This window comes from Jaculus jaculus, chromosome 3, assembly GCF_020740685.1.
Source record: "Jaculus jaculus isolate mJacJac1 chromosome 3, mJacJac1.mat.Y.cur, whole genome shotgun sequence".
NCBI lineage: Eukaryota > Metazoa > Chordata > Mammalia > Rodentia > Dipodidae > Jaculus > Jaculus jaculus.
In genome coordinates, this window is record NC_059104.1 from 65,591,095 (window position 1) to 65,611,391 (window position 20,297).

General features: G+C 45.0%; 1 protein-coding gene across 3 annotated transcripts; it reads left to right on the top strand.

Moving 5' to 3' along the window:
* Positions 1-315: 315 nt before the first annotated feature.
* Cby2 (chibby family member 2) lies at positions 316-9,794 on the top strand. 3 transcript variants are annotated; one of them, XM_004665866.2, is made up of 3 exons: positions 316-390; positions 679-759; positions 8,607-9,794. In XM_004665866.2, the coding sequence occupies exons 1-3, from the start codon at positions 316-318 to the stop codon at positions 9,792-9,794; spliced, it is 1,344 nt and encodes a 447-aa protein (XP_004665923.2). The 3 variants fall into 3 exon arrangements, with proteins under 3 accessions (XP_004665923.2, XP_004665924.2, XP_004665925.2); XM_004665867.2 differs by lacking the exon at positions 679-759; XM_004665868.2 differs by lacking the exons at positions 316-390; positions 679-759 and adding an exon at positions 1,735-1,782.
* Positions 9,795-20,297: the final 10,503 nt, after the last annotated feature.

Sequence of the window (20,297 nt, forward strand, 5' to 3'; positions counted from 1 at the left end):
TACACTACATTTCCTCCCTGGGTTTGGGCAGAGTTCAGTTTATGTTTCTTTCTTCCCAAGTAATTCAAGTCCAAGCAGAAGATGCCACTTCTGGAGGGAGCAGGGGATTCTCAACCAAACCTGGCAGTGAAGATGTGGCTGACTGCTAGGGTGACCAAATAGGTGCTAGTGTTGAGGCCATTATGTGTCACACTGACCTGGCCAGCCACATGGGCATAGCCAGTGCCAACTCTTCCTGACTGTCAGATGCCTTATTTCCACCTGAGGTGCCCCGAGAGAAACTATGAGCTCTGACAAACACCATATTGTTTTGTGATGTCACCTCTGGAATGTCCTGAGTGTTTTGGTGACCAGCTCCTGCATAGAACCTACACCTGGCACCTCACTTTGGTATGACTTTTTACTTGAGATAGAAATAACAGTTTAAGAACAGGTAGAGTTATAACCACCTCTATTTCAAAGACTTTCAAGTGAGTTTTACATCAGTTGTAATACCTGTTTTAATTTCTGTTCAGGAATCAATAAAATATCTTGTCAGACATCATGTACACATACTTTCAGACTGAGGTTCTCATAATGTGCAATAGATAAGAAGGACATAGTGAGTAGAAAGTAGATGAGTTATTGAGGCCCTGAAGATAGGTTGGAAAGTAGAAATATTATTTTTCTTTTCCACAGCACTCAACACCAAATTTTATAAGAAAAAGAGATACCAGATCTGAAATCCTACAAATTCCAATCAACGTGGTTCTACCTCAGGTAGGGATAATCATAGAATTAATATGGTTCTATGTCAGGCAAATATAATTACCGACAATGTGGTTCCATCTCAAGAGGGATATCACAGAGTCACTGCTCTAACTTACGGAGGGAGGGATAATCACAGAAGGATGTAATTACAAGCTTTAGCTAGAATAACCTTTCATTTTCAAACGATAGCAATATATTGCAGAATAAGCAGAGAAGTCAAGTTCTCAGAGTGTCATGGTTGTTCCCTGGCTTCATGGTTATTGTGTGTCTGGGAGAGAACCTATGACCTCTGGACCCTGGGATCCTCTGGCCTTGAATGAGTGGCCTGGGTTAGTTGATCTGGTCATATCTTCCCAGCCCCCCTTTTTTTTTTTTTTAAAGTTTTGATGTTACTTTGAGAAAAGCTTGACTTATCAGACAAGGCTCACTATTATATGCTACTGAATAGCCACTCTGGATTTCTGGGGAGAATGAGAATTTGGCCTTTAGTCATATGCATAAGTCTGAAGACTGAATCAATGAGCTGAAAACTCAAGGGGTACAAAATCATTTCCAGCCAGGCGTGGTGGCACACGCCTTTAATCCCAGCACTCGGGAGGCAGAGGTAGGAGGATCTCCGAGAGTTCGAGGCCACCCTGAGACTACATAGTGAATTACAGGTCAGCCTGAGCCAGAGTGAGACCCTACCTCGAAAAAAAAAAAATCATTTCCAGCTTTCATGAGAATTAATCCCTGATATGTGCCAAAGACACAGCCAAACTAAGCTAGGCATTGATTTGTATGCTTCTTCAATATTTATTCGTTTACTGTGAATCCAAAAATTGTTAAAATCTTTGCAGGGGCGAGGTTCTCAGGTCTCCTTCTGCAAACAGCTGTGTTCTTTGTGGGGTTCTTTTGATTAGATTGTCTATAGTGCTGCTATGTCACAAAGGGGTGGCCTTGGTTTCTCCAGAGTGACCTAAGGCTCATTTGAAGACCAGGGCCATGAAACCAGAGGAGCTAAAATGTAGGATGGAGGGCTCCAATAAAGAGGTAACTATTTGAAAGCATTATCCAGGGATATGGACAAGAAGGATGGTTCACCAGTGAGCATTTTATGTTAATGACTACCTAGACAGATAGTGCTCAGCAGGAGACAAAAATATGGGACGAAGAGGGAATGCTTGTTTCACATTATCTTTATAACATTGTAATGAACTTTCATTTATGTTTCGGCTCATGAAGCTGAATCAGAACATTAGGTTTTTTGTTTTTTTTTTTTTTTTCATGATCATCCAAAAGAATGACCAAAAGCTGTAGGAACCTTTCTAGGTCTAGTTTTTCTATTTGAAATATATGTTTGTCCATTGCTCTACCTGAAGGTAGACATAGTTCCTTCCCAGTCCACAAAAAAACAGGTTTAGATGACCAAGGACCAGGCAAAGGCTGCAAGCCTAGGTGTGGGAGTGGAGTTGGGAATAGGATTTAAAAGTGGTCATATTAATTCCTTTTGTTACTATTGTAACCAGAATACCTGACAAGAAGCAAACTAAAGGAGGAAATATTGGTTTTGGCTCATGGTTCAGGGGACATAGTCTATCATGGAGGGGAAGGTATGATGATGGAAGGTTACTTGATTCCAGCACAACCGATAAGCCCTTTTTATTTAGTCTATGACTCTAGGCCCTAGGGTGTGTGACCCACTTTCAGGGTGGTTCATTCCCTTTTAGGTAATCCTTCATAGAAAAGCCCTCACAGACATACTTAAAGGGGTTCCTTATTAATGCCCTAAGTGTGTTTCTTTTTAAAATATTTTATATATTAATATGAGAGAGATATATAGAGAGGGATAGAGTGTGAATGTGTGTGTGTGCATGCACATGCCTACGCCAGGCCTTCTAACCACTGGAAATGAACTTGAGGTGAATCTGCCACTTTGTGCATGTGGCTTTACATGGGTACTAGTGAACTAAATCTGGGTCCTTAGGATTTTCAGGCAAGTACCTTAACTGCTGAGCCAGCCCCTTTGGTAGTTTTTAATCCAGCCAAACTGATATGTGATAGACAGGTTAGTAAATTTCTTCCAGCCCCCCCCCCCCCCCCCCGGCTCAACTTTCCCTCCTCAGCTCTCAGAAATGGCCTAGCAGTCAAGGAAGACAGCAATTTTGGGAAGTCTAGAGCTTGTTCTTGAGATCTTGAAGGGCAGAGGGGCATGAAATGAAGAGATCTGCACTGTCTAGGTTTGTGTTCCACATGGACAGATGTGGCTTTGGTTATATCTGCCCTGGGGTACAAGCCACGGACCTGACAGGATGCTCTAGACTGGTCCTCTTGGAAGGGAAGTGGGCATTAATAACTGGCTGATAGGAAATGAAACCCTCCCTGGGCTGTGAGAGATACCCATGAGCTTACTGTTTTTCCCTGGATGAGCTGGCACATAGCTTGCAGGAAAGTATAAATCTCAGAAACAAGAGAAGGAACTATGACTGAATGTTGATGGCACCATGTTTTGGACATAGGGCAATGCAAGTGTGAGGCAGAGATTTCACAGCTATGGGAACCAAGAAACTCACTAGCTAGCAAGGATTGACCTGTGATTTAACAGTGGTCAATGCCCAGTCTCACTTTCATGCCGCCCTATTGGGCTAGGTGGTATCTTAACTCTGATTATTCTTTGATGTTTAGGAGGTAGTACCTCCTCTCCACTCATCTTGACCGTGAGTCCCCAAGCTCCCTAATTGTTTCTTTCCCATGTGGCTTTATCTTGAGCTGAGTTCGTTTGATTTGGAAGGGAATTATAATACAACTGGCTCCTGGCTCCCAGCTCCCAGTCCTGCTGGACCTTTGGACTTCTCAGTTGCACTTATGGTTCACTAGTTGTTATCACCCTGAGATCTTTTCAGAACTTATTGATTTCCCATTTTTCTTCCTCACATTAAACATTGGTGTTTTCAGATCTATTTCTCTTTAGCACATTAACTTACCAGCCATCAATGTTATTTCCTGCCCAAGCAACTGATCTCCCAGTTTCTTTTGTACATGGATCCAGTTTTCCCAGGTATTCATGCTTCCCCAGTGAGCATTTTCTGAGTTTCATCAAGGCACTGTTATTTATTCTAGGTAATCAATGCAGGGTATATATCAGATCCAAGTATGTCCTGATAACCTCTTCCAGAGCTTCTTCACCTCCCCGTGCCTTTTATCTCTTTTTGTCTGGGCTTATTTTTCAAAAGTTATGACCACCCCACCAACGTCAATTTGAATATCACTTCACAGGAAGATTTTTGGAGATTCCATACTAAACAATTAGCTGACAATGTTACACCAGACACCTTCTTTATCCTCTTCAAAGTTAACTTTGCACTTCTGTAAAAATCAATCACATTTGGGCTGGAGAGATGGCTTAGTGGTTAAGGCACTTGCCTGCAAAGCCTAAGGACTCAGGTTTGACTCTCCAGATCCCACATAAGCTGGACACACAAAGGTGAGGCAAGTGCAAGGTCACACAAGTGTCTGGAGTTTGATTTCAGTGGTGCAGTTCCTGGGGGACCAATTTTCTCTCTCCCTCTGTCTCTGGCTCTGTGTGTGCATGCATGCACTCTCTAAAAAAATAAAAGAAAATCAATTACAGGTTGTTTTTTTTTAAAGTAATGAGACCCAGCATGCTAGCCCATGTGAAAATTAGCATATATGCCTTAGTCCTTCTAGGATCCTGGTGTCTGTCAGCTTCACATTCATTAAAAGTACCTCAGAAAGCTGAGTATGCTCTGTCAGTAACTCCAGTAGTCTAGGTAAAGTAGATGTTTTAAAATCTTGATCAGCAGGCTTGGACTTTCTGGGAGCATGTGGACATCTCTTCGGGGTTGTGGTAGCTCCATCTTTCAAGTAGTGGAGAGACCTTTAGTGCTTGTCTTAGTTTTCTGTTGCTATAACACAGTACTTGAGAATTCATAAAGAACAAAGGCATGTTATCAGCACTGGGCAAGCTTTTGGTGAGGGCCTTCTTGCTGAATCACTACATGGTGGAGAGTACTATCATGAAGTGGGGCGCACAGGCCATAGAGAGCTCATATTCTACTTCAGATTCTCCTGCAATACTGCCAACCCAGGACTGGATGAATCTATTTCTTTATGCAACAATCACATCCCAAAGGTCTCACCTCTCAAATACCATTAGAGTATGACTTTAAGTGTTATGTTTCCAATACTTAAAATTATTAGGGGCACAGTCAAACCACAGCAGTGTATGGGAGCTAAGCCTTGCACATCACTGTCTAATCCCATCCCCAACATCTTCAGAAGGAACTCCTTCCCAGAAGTCCCACCCAGGGAGCCCTGTTCCTTAGAAACCTGTGGCTGTAGTAAGACTCTGATCTAGCACTCCCCTCTGCACTTGGTTCTCTCCTCTCATGTGGCTGCTCTTGCGCTGCTTTCCACTAGGCATAAGAACAAGTGTGCTGAAAAATCGTTGGTGAGTTACAGCATTTTCCTTAAAAAAAGGAGATAATAGGGCCAGGCCTATTCGCAAGGGGATGCTGACCGGCAGGAGGAGTCCTGGGCAGCTGTGAGGAGTGCCACGCTCATGCTCAGGGTCTTTCTTGACCCCTCGGCAGAAATACGTTGTTGTGTCCCAGCTTTGAGCACATTGCTTCTTGCTCCTGAACACAGAGTTCCTTGGCCCTCTTTGTAACAGGGAGGCAAGATGAATTATCAACTGTATTCCCCTCCCACAACTTCATATCCTATTCTGCCACAAAGAAGCCAACTTTTTGTTCTTTTCCACCTAGGTCTCTATTCCTGTGTGAGAGTGTCTTCCAGAGACCAGAAGTGAGGCAGTTCTTTCCTTCACAGGCTATTCTCTCCAGGCCCAGGAGAACTTCCCTGCGGTGTTCTAACACAGACCTCTGGTTAGGATCTGAGGTCATCAGACAGATTAGCTCAGCCCATGGAACCAACACAAGGGCACCACAGGCCTGGCAGCACAGGCTGAGAGGCCTGGGATCTTGAACTTGCATGTGGTTGCTCAGCTCAGTGCTCACATTGTGAAAAGTCCTTTTGTAAAAAGCATATTAAGAGTTTGCAGTGGTTAAGTAATGGTTGCATCACATCAGTGGGACCTCTCTCATTTCCACCAATAAATAATTAGTGCTCTTCATACAAATTGACTGGAAGTTTCTTGAGAGCAGATGTGGGTGAGCTTGGACCAAAGCAGCTATCAAGTCAGTGTTAGCTGACTGACATAAACGTAGAGAAGGAATGGTACAATGACATTCCTACTACTCTGACTGAAAATGGACATGGAAAACAGCAGCTTCTAGTTCAGTGAGAAAGTCAACCACAAGGAAAACAGGACACCTGACATTCTCTTCTGGCTTCTGCACACATGCACACATAGGTGCATACATGGCATGTACATCTACATACAGTTATCATACACCACACACATCACATCACTCATACTGCACACGTGCATGCACACAAACCCCAAAGTATATTTTTCACTTTCATGATCTCATTCAATTAACACAACACTTCTGCGAACTAAACAGGATACATATTACTATTATACAGGTATACTTTGTTGACTTTATGTGTTGGAAGTTGCCTTAGGATGAGAGAACCCAGCTTTCTCTCTTTTATTGGTGAAAAGTCTTGGACCTCTGCTTCTGTAGTTTCAAAGTGCCCACCAGTGTGAGGACCAGGCTGAGAATCTGGCTTCCAGTCTTGACTCTTGGGTCTTTAACCCTGGGGTTGGCCTCACCTGGACAAATTGCATCTACCTGGCTGAGAGCTGCCAGAATACCTGCAGCCAGAGACACGCATGGGAATGGGTTAGAAAGTCAGATTCTTGGGCCACACCCCAGACTGTCAGTCAAACTCATGGGTGAAAGGCTCAGAAATATGCATTAGAAATTCATTCCAACTATTCTATACTGGAAAGGGTGAGTGCCACTGGCTTGCTGGTTTTGAGCTATGTGTCTGATCCTCTTTCTAGGCTGTAGTTAGCTCCTCTTTGTCAGTTCCTTCGTGGCTTTTGCTGTATTCATGCCCACATGTTGAACTCTCACCACTCAGGGGCATGTCTAAGATGGTGCTATTACTTCCAAGCAAGCATTAATCACACTTTGTATCGAACCTTGGATAGGTCAAGGGCTGGGGTATATGTTTAAGGAGAAACGGCAGGACAGACCACAAGGCAGGTAAGAATGATGGGCCAAGGGAGAAGCCTGCAGTGACCAGCAACACCATCATTTAGGGCAAAGCAAGGTGGGTGCCCTTTAGAGTGATCCTTGCTGCCTCTGCCCATGCCAATAGTGTACATACCTGTGGCTCGTGTAGCTTGAGAACAGTGTATGTTCTTCCTTTAGGATAACAAAAATGTGCCAGAGGTCATGCTTAGTGCTTCTGTCTATTACCTATTAAACTGCAGATTTCTTTCTTTCTTTCTTTTTTTTTTTTTTTTTTTTAGGTGTTAGACTCAAACTCAGGCCCTGGTGCATGGCAGACAACTGTTCTACCACTGAACTGATCCTCAGCCCTCTTAATTTTTCAATGTTTCCACAAGCCAAGGAGGTGCAATTAACTCAATTTAAAATTGCAGAAACTGAAATTCATATAACTTGCCCAAATTTTCATAACTGTAAGTAGTGGGCAAAGACTGAAAAAAAGGATCAGTTGATTTCAAAATCGATGTCTTTAGCCTCTGCTATGCACAATTTAGTCCTATTATGTGTGGTTGTTTTTCAGGTATGGAACACTGGCTTGTCTGGAATTTGCAGACTAGGCTGGCTTTGAATTTGTGGTGATCCTCCTGCCTCTGCCTCCCAAGGAACTGAGATTACAGGCTTGCACCATCAGGGCCCAGCTCATTTTTAAAAATATTTAATTAATTAATTTATTTAAGACACACACACACGGAGAGAGAGAGTTAATGGGTGCACCAAAGCCTCTAGCCACTGTAAACAAACTCCAGACATACACACTACCTTGTGTATCTAGCTTACATGGGTACTGGGGAATGGAAGCAGGGTTGTTATCTTTACAGGCAAGCACCCTAACTGGTAAGCCATCTCTCCAGCCCCCAGCTCATATTTTGTCATTTTCATATTTATGAATTTGTTTGCTGACATTGGTTTGTCAATGTTCACAGAACATTTGTGGTCATTCTTGGACTAGATAGTGGTGCATATGACTGTGAGCCCACAGCTGAAAAGGGCCTCTTGTTTGAGCTCTCATCCAGAAAATGGTGTCCTTTTGGCAGTTTATATAATACCATGTTTTTGAATTTTTTTAAACTGTTTTTTGGTATTTCGAGGCAGGGTCTCACTCTAGCCCAGGCTGACCTGGAATTCACTCTGTAGTCTCAGGGTGGCCTCGAACTCTCGGCGATCCTCCTATCTCTGCCTCCCGAGGGCTGAGATTAAAGGCGTGCACTACCATGCCTGGCTGAATTTTTTTTTTTTTTAACTTTTTGTTGGTGATTTTGCTGTTTAAAATGACTTGTATGAGTAATGTAGACAGGCTGTTAGGAATCACAAGGTGGCTGCAGTTGCCTCACCAGGGAAGGGTGCTAGAGAAGCTTTACTTGGCTTGAATGAAGCATTCCACGTCAATGCTTCCCTCCATTCTGCAAGGTGTGTTTAAACAGAAACATGCACACTGGACAAAAACATTATGACCTGGGCCCTGCAGAAACCTGGCTCAGGATTTCTCTTAGGGACCACGGTCCATATTCCTTACCCCAGTGTTGTTGGAGTGGCCTGACAGCACAAAACTGCCCAGTCCATCCAGGCCTGGCCCGGTGACTGCGGGCTCCCTGGGGGTCTGGGCCCCGGGTGTCCACCCCGCACTGACCCTGCTCCCGGTTCTCTCCCCAGCGGGGCTCCGCCGAGCCCTTCCTCAGACTGCACAGCCTGTACAGCACGCCGCGCTGCTCCCGGCAGGCCGCGCTGCCCCGCGTGGGCCGCAGGGTGGCCAGCCAGCACTCGTACCCGCTCAACCGCTTCTCCTCGGTGCCCTGCGACCCCATGGAGCGGCCCACGTCCCAGGCCGACCTGGAGCTCGACTACAACCCCCCGCGGGTGCAGCTCAGCGACGAGATGTTCGTGTTCCAGGACGGGCGCTGGGTGAACGAGAGCTGCCGCCTGCAGTCGCCGTACTTCTCGCCCTCGGCCTCCTTCCACCATAAGCTGCACCACAAGCGGCTGGCCAAGGAGTACCTGCTGCAGGAGGAGAACAAGACGCTGCGCGACGAGAACCGCGCGCTGCGCCACGAGAACCGCGCGCTGCGCAAGGAGAACACCATCCTGCAGGTCTTCTGGGAGGACCACAAGGTCGCCGCGGGCCGCGAGGACAGCCGCAGCTCGTCGCCGCTGCTGCACAAGGACGCGGCCTCCCAGGAGGCGGTGAAGAAGGACCCCGCGGCCCTGCCCGTGCAGCGCAGCAAGGAGAACGCCCTGCAGCTGCTCCGGGAGGAGAACCGCGCCCTGCAGCAGCTGCTGGAGCAGAGGCAGACCTACTGGGCCCAGGCCGAGGACAAGGCCGCCGCCCTCGAGGACGGCAAGCCGGCCCCCTCGGCCCAGGAGGAGCCCCACAGCCCCGGCCTCCTGGCCGACCAGGGCCCGGGCCTCGCCGCGGCCTTCGAGGAGCCCAAAGGGCCCTCCACCCCGCAGGAGGACGTCAAGACGCTGCGCGTCCTGCGGGAGATGGTGGGCGGGCTGTCTGGCGGCCCCGGGGAGGACGAGGGCAAGGTGGGCCCCTCCCTGGCCGACGGCGGCAAGCCCTTGCAGCTGCTGAGGGAGATGAGCCAGGCGCTGCAGGCCCTGCGGGAGGAGAACCGGCTGCTGCAGGAGGAGAACCGCGCCCTGCACGTGCTGCGCGAGGAGCACCACGTCTTCCAGGAGGAGAACAAGGCCCTGTGGGAGAACAACAAGCTGAAGCTGCAGCAGCGGCTGGTCATCGACACGGTGACCGAGGTCACGGCGCGGATGGAGATGCTCATCGAAGAGCTGTACGCCTTCATGCCCGCCAAGAGCAAGGAACCCAAGAAGCCCAGCAGGGTCTGAGGCCTTCGCGGCGGACGGACGGGGTCACCCGACAGCAGACGAGAGGGAATCCCTTGTCTTCCCGACCCTCCTCGCCTGCCTGTGGAGTCGCGGCATTAGGGCCCTCCTACACCCAGAGAAGCAATAAAAGCTAAGCCCTGGCCAGCCAACACCGCCTGCAGCTCCGGCTTCTTTCCCGAGCTTCCCCCGTGTCCTCTTCTGTTCTGCCTCTTCCTCCTCCTCTTTGAGTTTCCTCCTTTTTCCTTCCTCTATCCCTTTGTTTTTCTTCTGCCTTCTTATTTAACGCTCCTCATTCCCCCTCCCCCCTTGTCCTTCTGTGGAGTTGAGCTGGGTCTGGGGTACCTGTCTGTATTCCTAGCTCATGGGAGGCTGAGACAGGAGGAGAGTGGGCTTCAGGTCAGCCTGGGCTACACAGTGAGAATCTTGCTTTTCTAGAAAAACACTCGTTCTTAGAGAAGAATTGAGCTGAAAGAGCCCTTCCACTTCTCATCTCCCGTGTCCCTGCCAAAACTTGTCAGAATGGATAATCATCATTATCACACAAGGGCTATAGCTTACGGCAGACTTTACTGTTGAGCTGTGTATTGGATTTGGACAAGTGTCCGCCACTGTGATCAATACGCAGAATAGTTTCACTATCCTACAAGCCCTCTTGTTCCCCTTATCCATTCCTCCCTCCTAATCTCTGACCTATTTACTATCTAGTTTTTCCTTTTGCTGAATGTCCCATAGTTAGAATCATATAATGGATATGTTTTCAGATTGACTTCTTTTAGCTGAATATTCATTGGGTTTCCATCACACCTTTTTCATAGATTGATAGCTAATTTCTCTTTAAGATCTACACCTCCATCTTCAGGAGATACCACTGTTTACTTACCCAGTCACCTGAATGGCTTCCAAGTTTTGGCAAGTATGATGCGGCTTATCTCTCTCCTCTCTTCCCATCTCTCCTCTATTTCTGCCTTTGTTGTCACTATTTTTTCATTTCCCCCTTTTTCCTTCCTTCTTTTCCTCTTCTCTAACACATCTCTTACCATTTTCTATTTCTGATGCTATTGGAACAGGGGATGTGTTGGAGAAGCACTTTAAGCCAGGGCTGTCCATTGTTGCCATTTGGGGGCTGGATAACTCTGTGGTGGGGACTTCTCTGTACTGTATAGTATTTCCCAGCATCCCTGAATTCTTCTCACCAGATGCCAGTAATAGCTTGCTGTCCTCTAGCTAAGGCAACATTGAATATTTCCTGGGAGATATAATCTCAACACTGTTGTAGGATTCTAAAATGCATTCTTTGAAATACTAGTCCTTAAAGGACTCTGAAAATGCAGGCTTCCATGAGGACAATTCTTCTATAATCCCCTCCAGCAGAGTCACAGTCCTGTTCAGACCTAAAGGATCTGAGAGTTCTATGGTGAAGAAATCTGTGTATCTCATGAACACAGCATGGTCGAATTTTATTTGTGTATTATGCTTTTCTCAACGCTGTGACATAGTCTCTAACAAAAGCAACTTGGTAAGGAAGGCTTTATTCTGGCTCACACTTTGAGGATGTAGTTGGTCATGGTGGTGTAAATGTTAGGCCCAGATCCTGGGCCCTGGGTCCTGGCAACCTGACCCACCTGTGTTCTGCCACTCATCCTCAGTAGGCCAGTTTAAAAAAAGTAATGGCAAAAATAAAATAAAATAAACAAAAAATCTTTCAGGGCTGGAGTGATGGCTCAGCAGTTAAGTCTCTTGCCTGCAAAACCTAAAGACTTGAATTTAATTCCCCAGTACCCACATAAAGCCAGGTGCACAAAGTATGCATCTGGAGTTCATTTGCAGCAGCTGGTGGCCCGGCTGCACCCATTCTGTGTCTCTGCTTGCAAATAAATTAAAAAAAGATTTCGATTCAATTTGGCTGCATTGGAAAGGGGACAAAGATGCCCAATGACACTCCTCCCCCATCCATCTTCAAGGTCCTGGCAGATTCATGTTTAAATGGAGGGTAGGAGTTATGCCTAACTAAGCAGTTCTGATCAAGATGTGGTCTCACCTAGCATCAACGTCTCAGCTCTAGTCATTCCTACGAAGTGCTCTGACAGGTTGTCAGGACTGTGTGAAATGTCTTTGCAGAGACAAGTTTCTTTTCTGACTGGCACAAGGGCTCCAGCCTTTTTCTTCTCCCAACATGAGACTCCTTGAGGAAATCCCAATGTCATGGGGTTTATTGTTTGAATAGTCTGGTAGTAAAAATGAGGGGCACAAGTGTCTCTATAGAATATCTTTATTCCAGATAGGACAGCAGGGAAGCCATGGCATCAGGAATGTGAAGCCAGTGGTCACATTACATCCACAACCAGGAGGCAGAGAGATGAATACTGGTGCTCAGCTCACTTTCTCCTTTGTATTCAGTCTAGAACCCCAGCTCATGGGATGGCTCTGTGTACATTCAGGGTGGTCTTTCCTGCTCTGTTAAAGCTTTCTGGAAACATTTTCATAGATATACCCAGAGGTGTGTTTCTATGTGATTCTAAAGCCTATCAAGTTGACAATGAAGATTAATCATCACAATTTGATATTGGTATCCTGTATATTATTATTTCTCTTGTTTAGCCAAGTTTAAGGAGTGATGCTTTCTGCTCTCCAACCCTAGGCTCACTTCTCTGCCCCTGGGTTCACACCTATAAACCTCATGGTTCACACTTCTAGCTGGATACAAGAGTTTGGGTGGGTGGCCATCACTAGAGAAAGGGATAAGGTCTCAACATTTAGTGTCTTGGGCTTTGACTTTCATTTTAAAGTTGAATGTATTAACAAACTAGAGGGGCTGGAGAGATGGTTAAGCAGCTAAAGGTGCTTGCTTGCAAAGCCTGATTTGCCTGGTTTTGATTTTCCAATACCCACATGAAGCCGGATGCACAGAGTGGTACATGTGTCTGGAGTTTACTTACAGTGGCAGGGGTCCTGGCATGTTTCTGTCCCTCACCCCCCTCCTCTATCCATTCTCTGAAATGAATAAATAAATAAATACATTTTAATTTTTTTGTTCATTTTATTTATTTATTTGAGAGCGACAGACCGAGAGAGAAAGAGGCAGATAGAGAGAGAGAGAATGGGTGCACCAGGGCCTCCAGCTACTGCAAATGAACTCCAGACACGTGTGCCCCCTTGTGCATCTGGCTAACGTGGGTCCTGGGGAATCGAGCCTCGAACCAGGGTCCTTAGGCTTCACAGGCAAGCGCTTAACTGCTAAGCCATCTCTCCAGCCCAATACTTATATTTTTAAAAACACAGAAGGGAGCTGGAGAGATGACTTAGTGGTTAAGGTACTTGCCTGCAAAGCCTAAGAACCCAGGTTCGATCCTCCAGGTCCCAAATAAGCTAGATGCGCATTGTGGCACATGTGTCTGGAGTTTGTTTGCAGTGGCTAGAGGCCTTGGCATGCCCATTCGCTCTCTCTCTGTCCCTCCATCTCTCTCTCTTCCTCTGTCTCAAATAAATAAATAAATAAACAAAACATAAAGCAAAACAGAAGGGAGCCTGGACCGCTCCCCAACCCCAGGTATTATGTATGTCAGGTCTTGCAAGCAAATGCTCTTAACTACTTAGCCATCTCTTCAGGTATTCTTATTTAATAAATGTTGAGGTGTGACTGGACACTGGGATGTTTCAATGATCCCCAGGAAATCACCAGTAAAACTTAGATCATGGTAGAAATGCTGTTAAGCCTCCTGATCCTTGTGTAAATGATAGGCACATGGGAGGCCGAAGGAGCATGACCTATTTTGCCTTACAGGAAAACCATTGTGTTGTGACTAAGATGAGTTTGCATCTGAAGTATCCTCACTGTGTGTGCATTGTTGATGCTGGATTCTTTCTCAGAAGAGCAAACTACAGGCAATGAGCCAAAGGCAGACCTTTGTAAACCCTGTGGAGTTCTTTACATGTTTCTTTTCATTTTTGACCCTTAGAACTCTGTGAAGTAAGCACTAGCATTAAAAAAAAAATATTTTTGTTATTTGCAAACAGAGAGGGAGAGAGGGGAGATAGGAACGAGAAAGAGAGGATGCCAGGGCTTCTTGCAGCTGTGGGAATGGTGATTTGCTGTTAGACAGGAAGAGCCAAACTAGAACTTCAGCCACAGACAAGGCTGCAGATCTCAAGTCTGTGAGATTTCATGGCCAGTTTTGTCTTTAAAAAGTATAAAAATAGCCAGGCATGGTGGCCCATGCCTTTAATCTCAGCACTTGGGAGGCAGAGGTAGGAGAATTTCCATGAGTTTGAGGCCAGCCTTAGACTACAGAGTGAGTTCCAGGTGAGCCTGGGCTAGAGTGAGACCCTACCTTGAAAAATAAACAAAAAACTAACAAACAAGCAAGCAAGCAAAAAACCATAATAATGGTTTTAGTGCCTTTTCTCCAGACTTGGGAACTTGTCAAGTCTTACACATTTCCCACATTCCAAAGGAGGGAAAACGATGTGAGAGAGAGAACAGGTAATGTCCTGTCACTACTGGGTGACTCCACATCTAATCTTCACATGGGGTGGAAGGTGGTGGAGGTGCAGGCAAATGCTGGTAATTTGCCCACTGTTGTCCTCCAAATCTGAAAAGTCGGAAGTGGTTGTTGATGGTCTTCTGGGCATTTTTCAGTTTTCCATCCTACGTTTGTTATATTCATCATTTGGCCACCATACATCGTAACTTGGAGTCAGTGTAGTAATCTAGGGAGTAAGGATTTTTGCTTTAGTCTTTTGATGAAATCAAACCGATTTTTGTTACTGCAGACAATAGGAAGACAAAAGACACACTCTCTTAATGCTTGTGTGTTTCAAATATCTAAAGGGAGTTAATTTATGTAGCAGCAGTTGGATATTTTTTCATGGGCTGAGAGCTCAGAGAACTTAATACTATTTTACAGTGTCAACTTTTTCTGTCAGGCAGAATCTAAATGGCTGAAAAATTAGCAAGACAAGCCATAAAATGTCATTTTTATGTAGTGAAGGAGATTTATCTCAAAACAATGTTTCATTGTACAGTGTAGTGCAATCTGCCATAGATTGGCCAACATTCTAGAGGAATCTAACCTCTTGTGGAATAGAATGAAGTTTCATTCTTCAAAGAAAGTCTCCTCTAAGCATCCATGCTCCCTTCTTGGCTCTATGTCTGTTTCTAGTCCAGCATGAGGTCTTGGTCTAATGCACAACGCTGTTTATTCTTCACGTGGCAGGGTTTGGCTCAGAGCCTTTAGGTTTTGTCTTTAGAGAGCTAAACATTCTGCCTAATCTTGCCTTCTCTCACATAACTCTTGGCTAGATTTTTTTTCTTTTTTTAAAAAATGTTTTATTTAAGTGGGGTGTGGTGGCTCACGCCTTTAATCCCAGCACTTGGGAGGCAGAGGTGGGAGGATCGCTGTGAGTTCAAGGCCACCCTGAGACTACATAGTGAATTCCAGGTCAGCCTGAGCTAGAGTGAGACCCTACCTCGAAAAACAAAAATACAAAAAAAAAGTTTTATTTATTTGAGAGAGAAAGTGAAAGTGAAAGAGGGGGAGAGAAAGAGAGAGAATGAATGGGCACACCAGGGACTCCAGCCACTGCAAATGAACTCCAGATACTTGTGCCACCTTGTGCATCTGGCCTACGTGTGTCCTGGGGAATCGACTTTTTAGCAGACAAGCACCTTAGCTGTTAAGCCATCTTTCCAGCCCTATTTTTTTTTAAATATACACATATATTTAAGAAAACCCATATGCAAGTATGGACATTCTTTTTTTAAAAAATATTTTGTTTATTTATTTGAGAGTGACAGACAGAGAAAGAGGCAGATAGATAGATAGATAGAGAATGGGCACGCCAGGGCCTTTAGCTACTGCAAAGGAACTCCAGACATGTGCACCCCTTGTGTATCTGGCTAACATGGGTCCTGGGGAATCGAGCCTTGAACTGGGTCCTTAGGCTTAACAAACAAGCGCTTAACTGCCAAGCCATCTCTCCAGCCCTTAAAATATTTTTAAATTTTTATTTATTTATGTGAGAGAAAGATAAAGGGTGCACCAGGGCCTCTATTGGCTGGATTTTTTTGTTGTTGTTGTTGATGTTGCTACAATCAACTACAACTTTCCAGTTGAATTGGGTGAATCCTTTTCATAGGCTTATCTAGTGCCATTAGTTGATGGTCCTGGCCAATAGAGAAGGATATCTACAATCTAAAACAGCTAAACTAGGACTCCAGATTTCAAGGGAGAGATTCTGTGTAAGGAGTGTCATTGTATTAGTTTTCATTTCATTACTATAATGAAGCAGAAGGCTGGGAACCTCTAAACAGAAGAAATTTGTTTCGGTCACAGTTCTTGTAGAGGTTCCTCGGGAGGGAGGAAATGGCATCAGTTTTGGTGGTCCCACCTCTTAAACGTCCTACCACCTCTTTCCTTTACTGTACTAGTAATCAAGTCTCTAACACATGAACCCTTGGAGGATGTATTCAAACTATCGGAACCATAATAGTCATCTTGAACTTTGCAGAGTTTCAACAGTGGGAGTCAACATTGAAAAGACTCAGGAAAATCCCCTATTTGAACTATTTTCTGTGGAATTTCATACACAGTCCATGCTTGCTGGACTCCAGTGTTATTCTGGGAAGTATGGGAAACAGCAGAGCAGAGAACATTGGAATAAACAGTCGGATGGAGGAAAGTGGAGTCACCTAAGCCCTCTTCAATGACTGTCCTCAGACTTGAATTTCTGATTCATGAGATTGGAAATCACTTCCTGAGAGGTAAGGTCATTTTCATGTGTTCTAAATCTAACAAGAGAAATATCTGGAAATAGTCTTTCTTTCCATTCACAAGCTGGACCCTCTCTCAGCTAGACTCTGTCTTTTTCAACTGACCAAAAGTTGGTGCTTAAAGTTTCCAACTCCATCATTCACATGCTGGTGTTCTCCCACCAGAGCTTTTATCAGCTCCCTTTCCTCTTTGTTCACTCAGACAATGGCCTTTGTACCCAAGAACAATGTTAGGTGGAGGTGATAGATTATTCTTTATGCTGTCAAGACAAGTGGTGGTTTAATTTATGACATCTACTCTGTAAGCCTGTTTTTATTCTTTACAGGTAGTTCCCCTTTGAAAATTCTCCCTTTAGAAACTCTAAGTATAAACCTTTCTTAGAAATGAATCGTCACTCAGGGATGCTTTGTGGGCTAGAAGAGAATTCCCAGATTGTCAGTTACTTTCTGTGGGCCTACAGTTGTCTAGTTCTCACTTTCTTTTTGTTTGCTTTGTTTTTTTGAGGTAAGGGTCTCACTTTAGTGCAGGCTGACCTGGAACTCATTCTGTAGTCCCATGCTGGCCTTGAAGTCACAGGGATCCTGCCTTTGCCTCCCAAGTGGTGGGATCAAAGGCCTGTGCCACCACACCCAGCTAGTTCTCCCTTTTTTTTTTTTTTTTTTTTTTTTGAGGTAGGGTGTCACTCTGGTCCAGGCTGACCTGGAATTCACTCTGTAGTCTCAGGGTGGCCTTGAACTCATGGTGATCCTCCTACCTCTGCCTCCCAAGTGCTGGGATTAAAGGCATGTACCACCACACCCGGCTAGTTCTCACTTTTAACATCTCATACATACAATCACCAAGTCGCTGGCTCCTAGATATCCCTAGAGCCTTCCATTTCTTTCTACTCACACAGGCCAGATCCAGTTCTGGCTTCTGATGTCTGTTCAGTGAGTGCTACAACTATGACTTGATCTTTCCCAAGGGTAAGTCTAGCCACATCCATCTTGCAACTGGTTATTTTTATTATGGCATATTTTCTTTCTTAAATATTTTATCACTGTTTATCCATGATCTTTAGGTTAAAACTTTGCTATGGGTCTCTGATGTAATTGTAGATGCCACTTCATATCATCTGCCCTTCTGAATTCACTCATTGTATCGCTGCTCCTCAGCATCCCCATTCAGCTTCTTCAAATGAGCCCAGATATCTCTGTTATTATGTAGGGGTCCAGTTCATTTTCTATGCCAACTGTAGAATTAAGAGACAGGAAAATGTTTAAAAGTAAAGCAAAGTAAGGTTTATTTATAGGGAAAGTAATCAAGAGACACAGGTTCCCCATGGGAGGAGGGGATCTGGAAACTGGAATCTGCCACCCCCAGCAGAGCTGGACCCTTATTGTCTGGGGAAGCTTCCCCACTCCAGTGTTCTGATTGGTTATCTCAAACAGAGATGAGGGCATTCATTGGTCCACAGTACATCTTGAACTGCACAGGTCCCAGAAAACCCACCAAGCAAGCCCACAGGCCATGCAGAGAGGAAGACCCAGGCAATGCCTTGCCCTCTCCACATTTTAGGTTGCCATCTTGGGACATACTACTTAAAGAATACATAGGTTTACCTAGGGCTTCCCCCCTCCCTTTGGAAGTCAGCTCCTCATGGCTGGGTTGAACATCCAAGCAGACACAGTTTTTGTGAAGAAGAGGGTTTATTTCAGGCTTACATATTCCAAAGGAACACCATCAAAGGCAGAAGAAGTGGGCCCCCTTCAAAGATCCAAGTAGAGAGACATTACCAACAACCAGCACCACAGAATGTGAACAGTCAGAGCACAAACTGTTTTCACACCTTTGGGCTGGAATTCAGATCTGCTCCCAAACACACCTTAAGACTGAACTCCAGGATCCAACCCCAGTGACACCTCCTCCAGCCAGTCCATTGCAGAAGAGATGGTGGAAAGAATGTAAGAGCTGAAGGAAAGGGAGGAGTGCTTGCTTACAAGGCAATCTTCCAGACACAAACTGGCCTTGATATTCATGTCCTCGCAGTACTTGACACTTACACAAGACCTTTGTAATAGGAGGAAAAGATGATAGCACCAAAATAAATGGGAGAGGATATAATGGAAGATGAATTTGTTAGGGGGAGAATGTGAGTGGGGGTGGGAATTATCATGGTTTAGTGTCTAGTTTAATTTCTTTAAAATATTTTATTTATTTATTTGAGAGAAGCAGAGAGAGAGGGAGAGAGAGAGAAAGACAGACAGACAGACAGACAGGGAGAATGGGTACCAGGGCCTCTAGCCACTGAAAATGAACTCCAGGCACATGTGCCACCTTGTGCATCTGACTTACATGGGTACTGGGGAATTGAACCTGGGTCCTTAGGCTTCATAGGCAAGCACCTTAACTGCTAAACCATCTCTCCAACCCTATTGTCTATTTTTATGGAAGCTGTCCATAAAAAGGTTTTAAAAAGTCAAGGGTGGAAAGCCAGGTGAACACTTGCTTTCTATTTTCTCTGCTTCCTGGACGACCATGATGTGAACTGTTCTGCTCTGCCATGCCTCTTGCCATAGTGGACTGGATGCTCTGAGACAAAATGAATCCTTTCTTCCTTATGTTGTACTTTCAGGTATTTTGGTCAAAGTAATGAAAAGCTAACTAGTGCAGACGATGTCCTCATGATGAGACTAGTGCCCTTAAGAGAAGAGACTCCAGAAAGCTGGCTGTCTTTGCCATGTGTGGACATAGTGTTACAATGGCTGTTCATAAGCCAGGAAGAGTCTCTCATCAGAACCCAGAAGTTGTGGTTTGAGTGCAGTGTCCTCCTTACGCTTATGTTTGAACACTTGGTCTCCAGCAAAATGATGTTATTTGGGAAGATTATGTTACCTTTAGAAGATGGAGCCTTGTGGGAGGAAGTATGTTACTTGGGGTAGGACTTGAGGTGTTTTAGCCTAGCCCTGTTTGCTGTTTCCCCCTCTGTACTTCCTCCCTGCTGTGACGGCATGATGCCAGCTTCCTGCTCCTGCCAAGCTTTCCCTGCCATGATGGATTCTACCCTCTGGAACTGTAAGCCACATTAAACCTTTGTATTTTGTTCTAGCACACAAGAAAGTAACTGATATAGCAGCCATACAGTTATTGGTGGATATTGGAGTCCAGTGACACCCACACAGATTTTCAGGTTCTTGTGTCCCAGAACAAAAAGTTGGACAGAAATGCATGGATAGTGGTAGAAGCAGAGACAGACTTTTAGGAAAGATTGCATTTCTAAGGGAGGAAGTGGGTCAGAATTGGAATAAAGGTTAGAAGCTTAATGCTACCCATTCTCCACGGAGTGGAATCTTTGTAAATTATTTGTATCAAGTATTCTTGTGTGTGTGTTCTGCCTGTTACATGTAGGACTTGGTGTCTGTGTGTGTGGTGGGGGCAGGGAGATTCCAGTTTTTCCTCTTCATATCTAATTTTGGTTTCTTCCATATCCAGTTTTGACCTTACTCCACTGTACCCTCCTGCCACCATGCTATTAGAATTCTATCCATGGAGGTATGAAAAAATCATCTTCAGTTGTTTTAGCCACCTAATGTCTCATATAGTGCTATGACAATTGTGTGGATAGCACACTTATTTTGCCAAGTGGTTGTTCTGGATTCACCTGAGATACGATAGTATTGCTGAGTATCAGAAACCAGTCATCTCTCATCTACTCTTTGCCTGCAGTAAAAATCCTCTATCCTATATATATTTT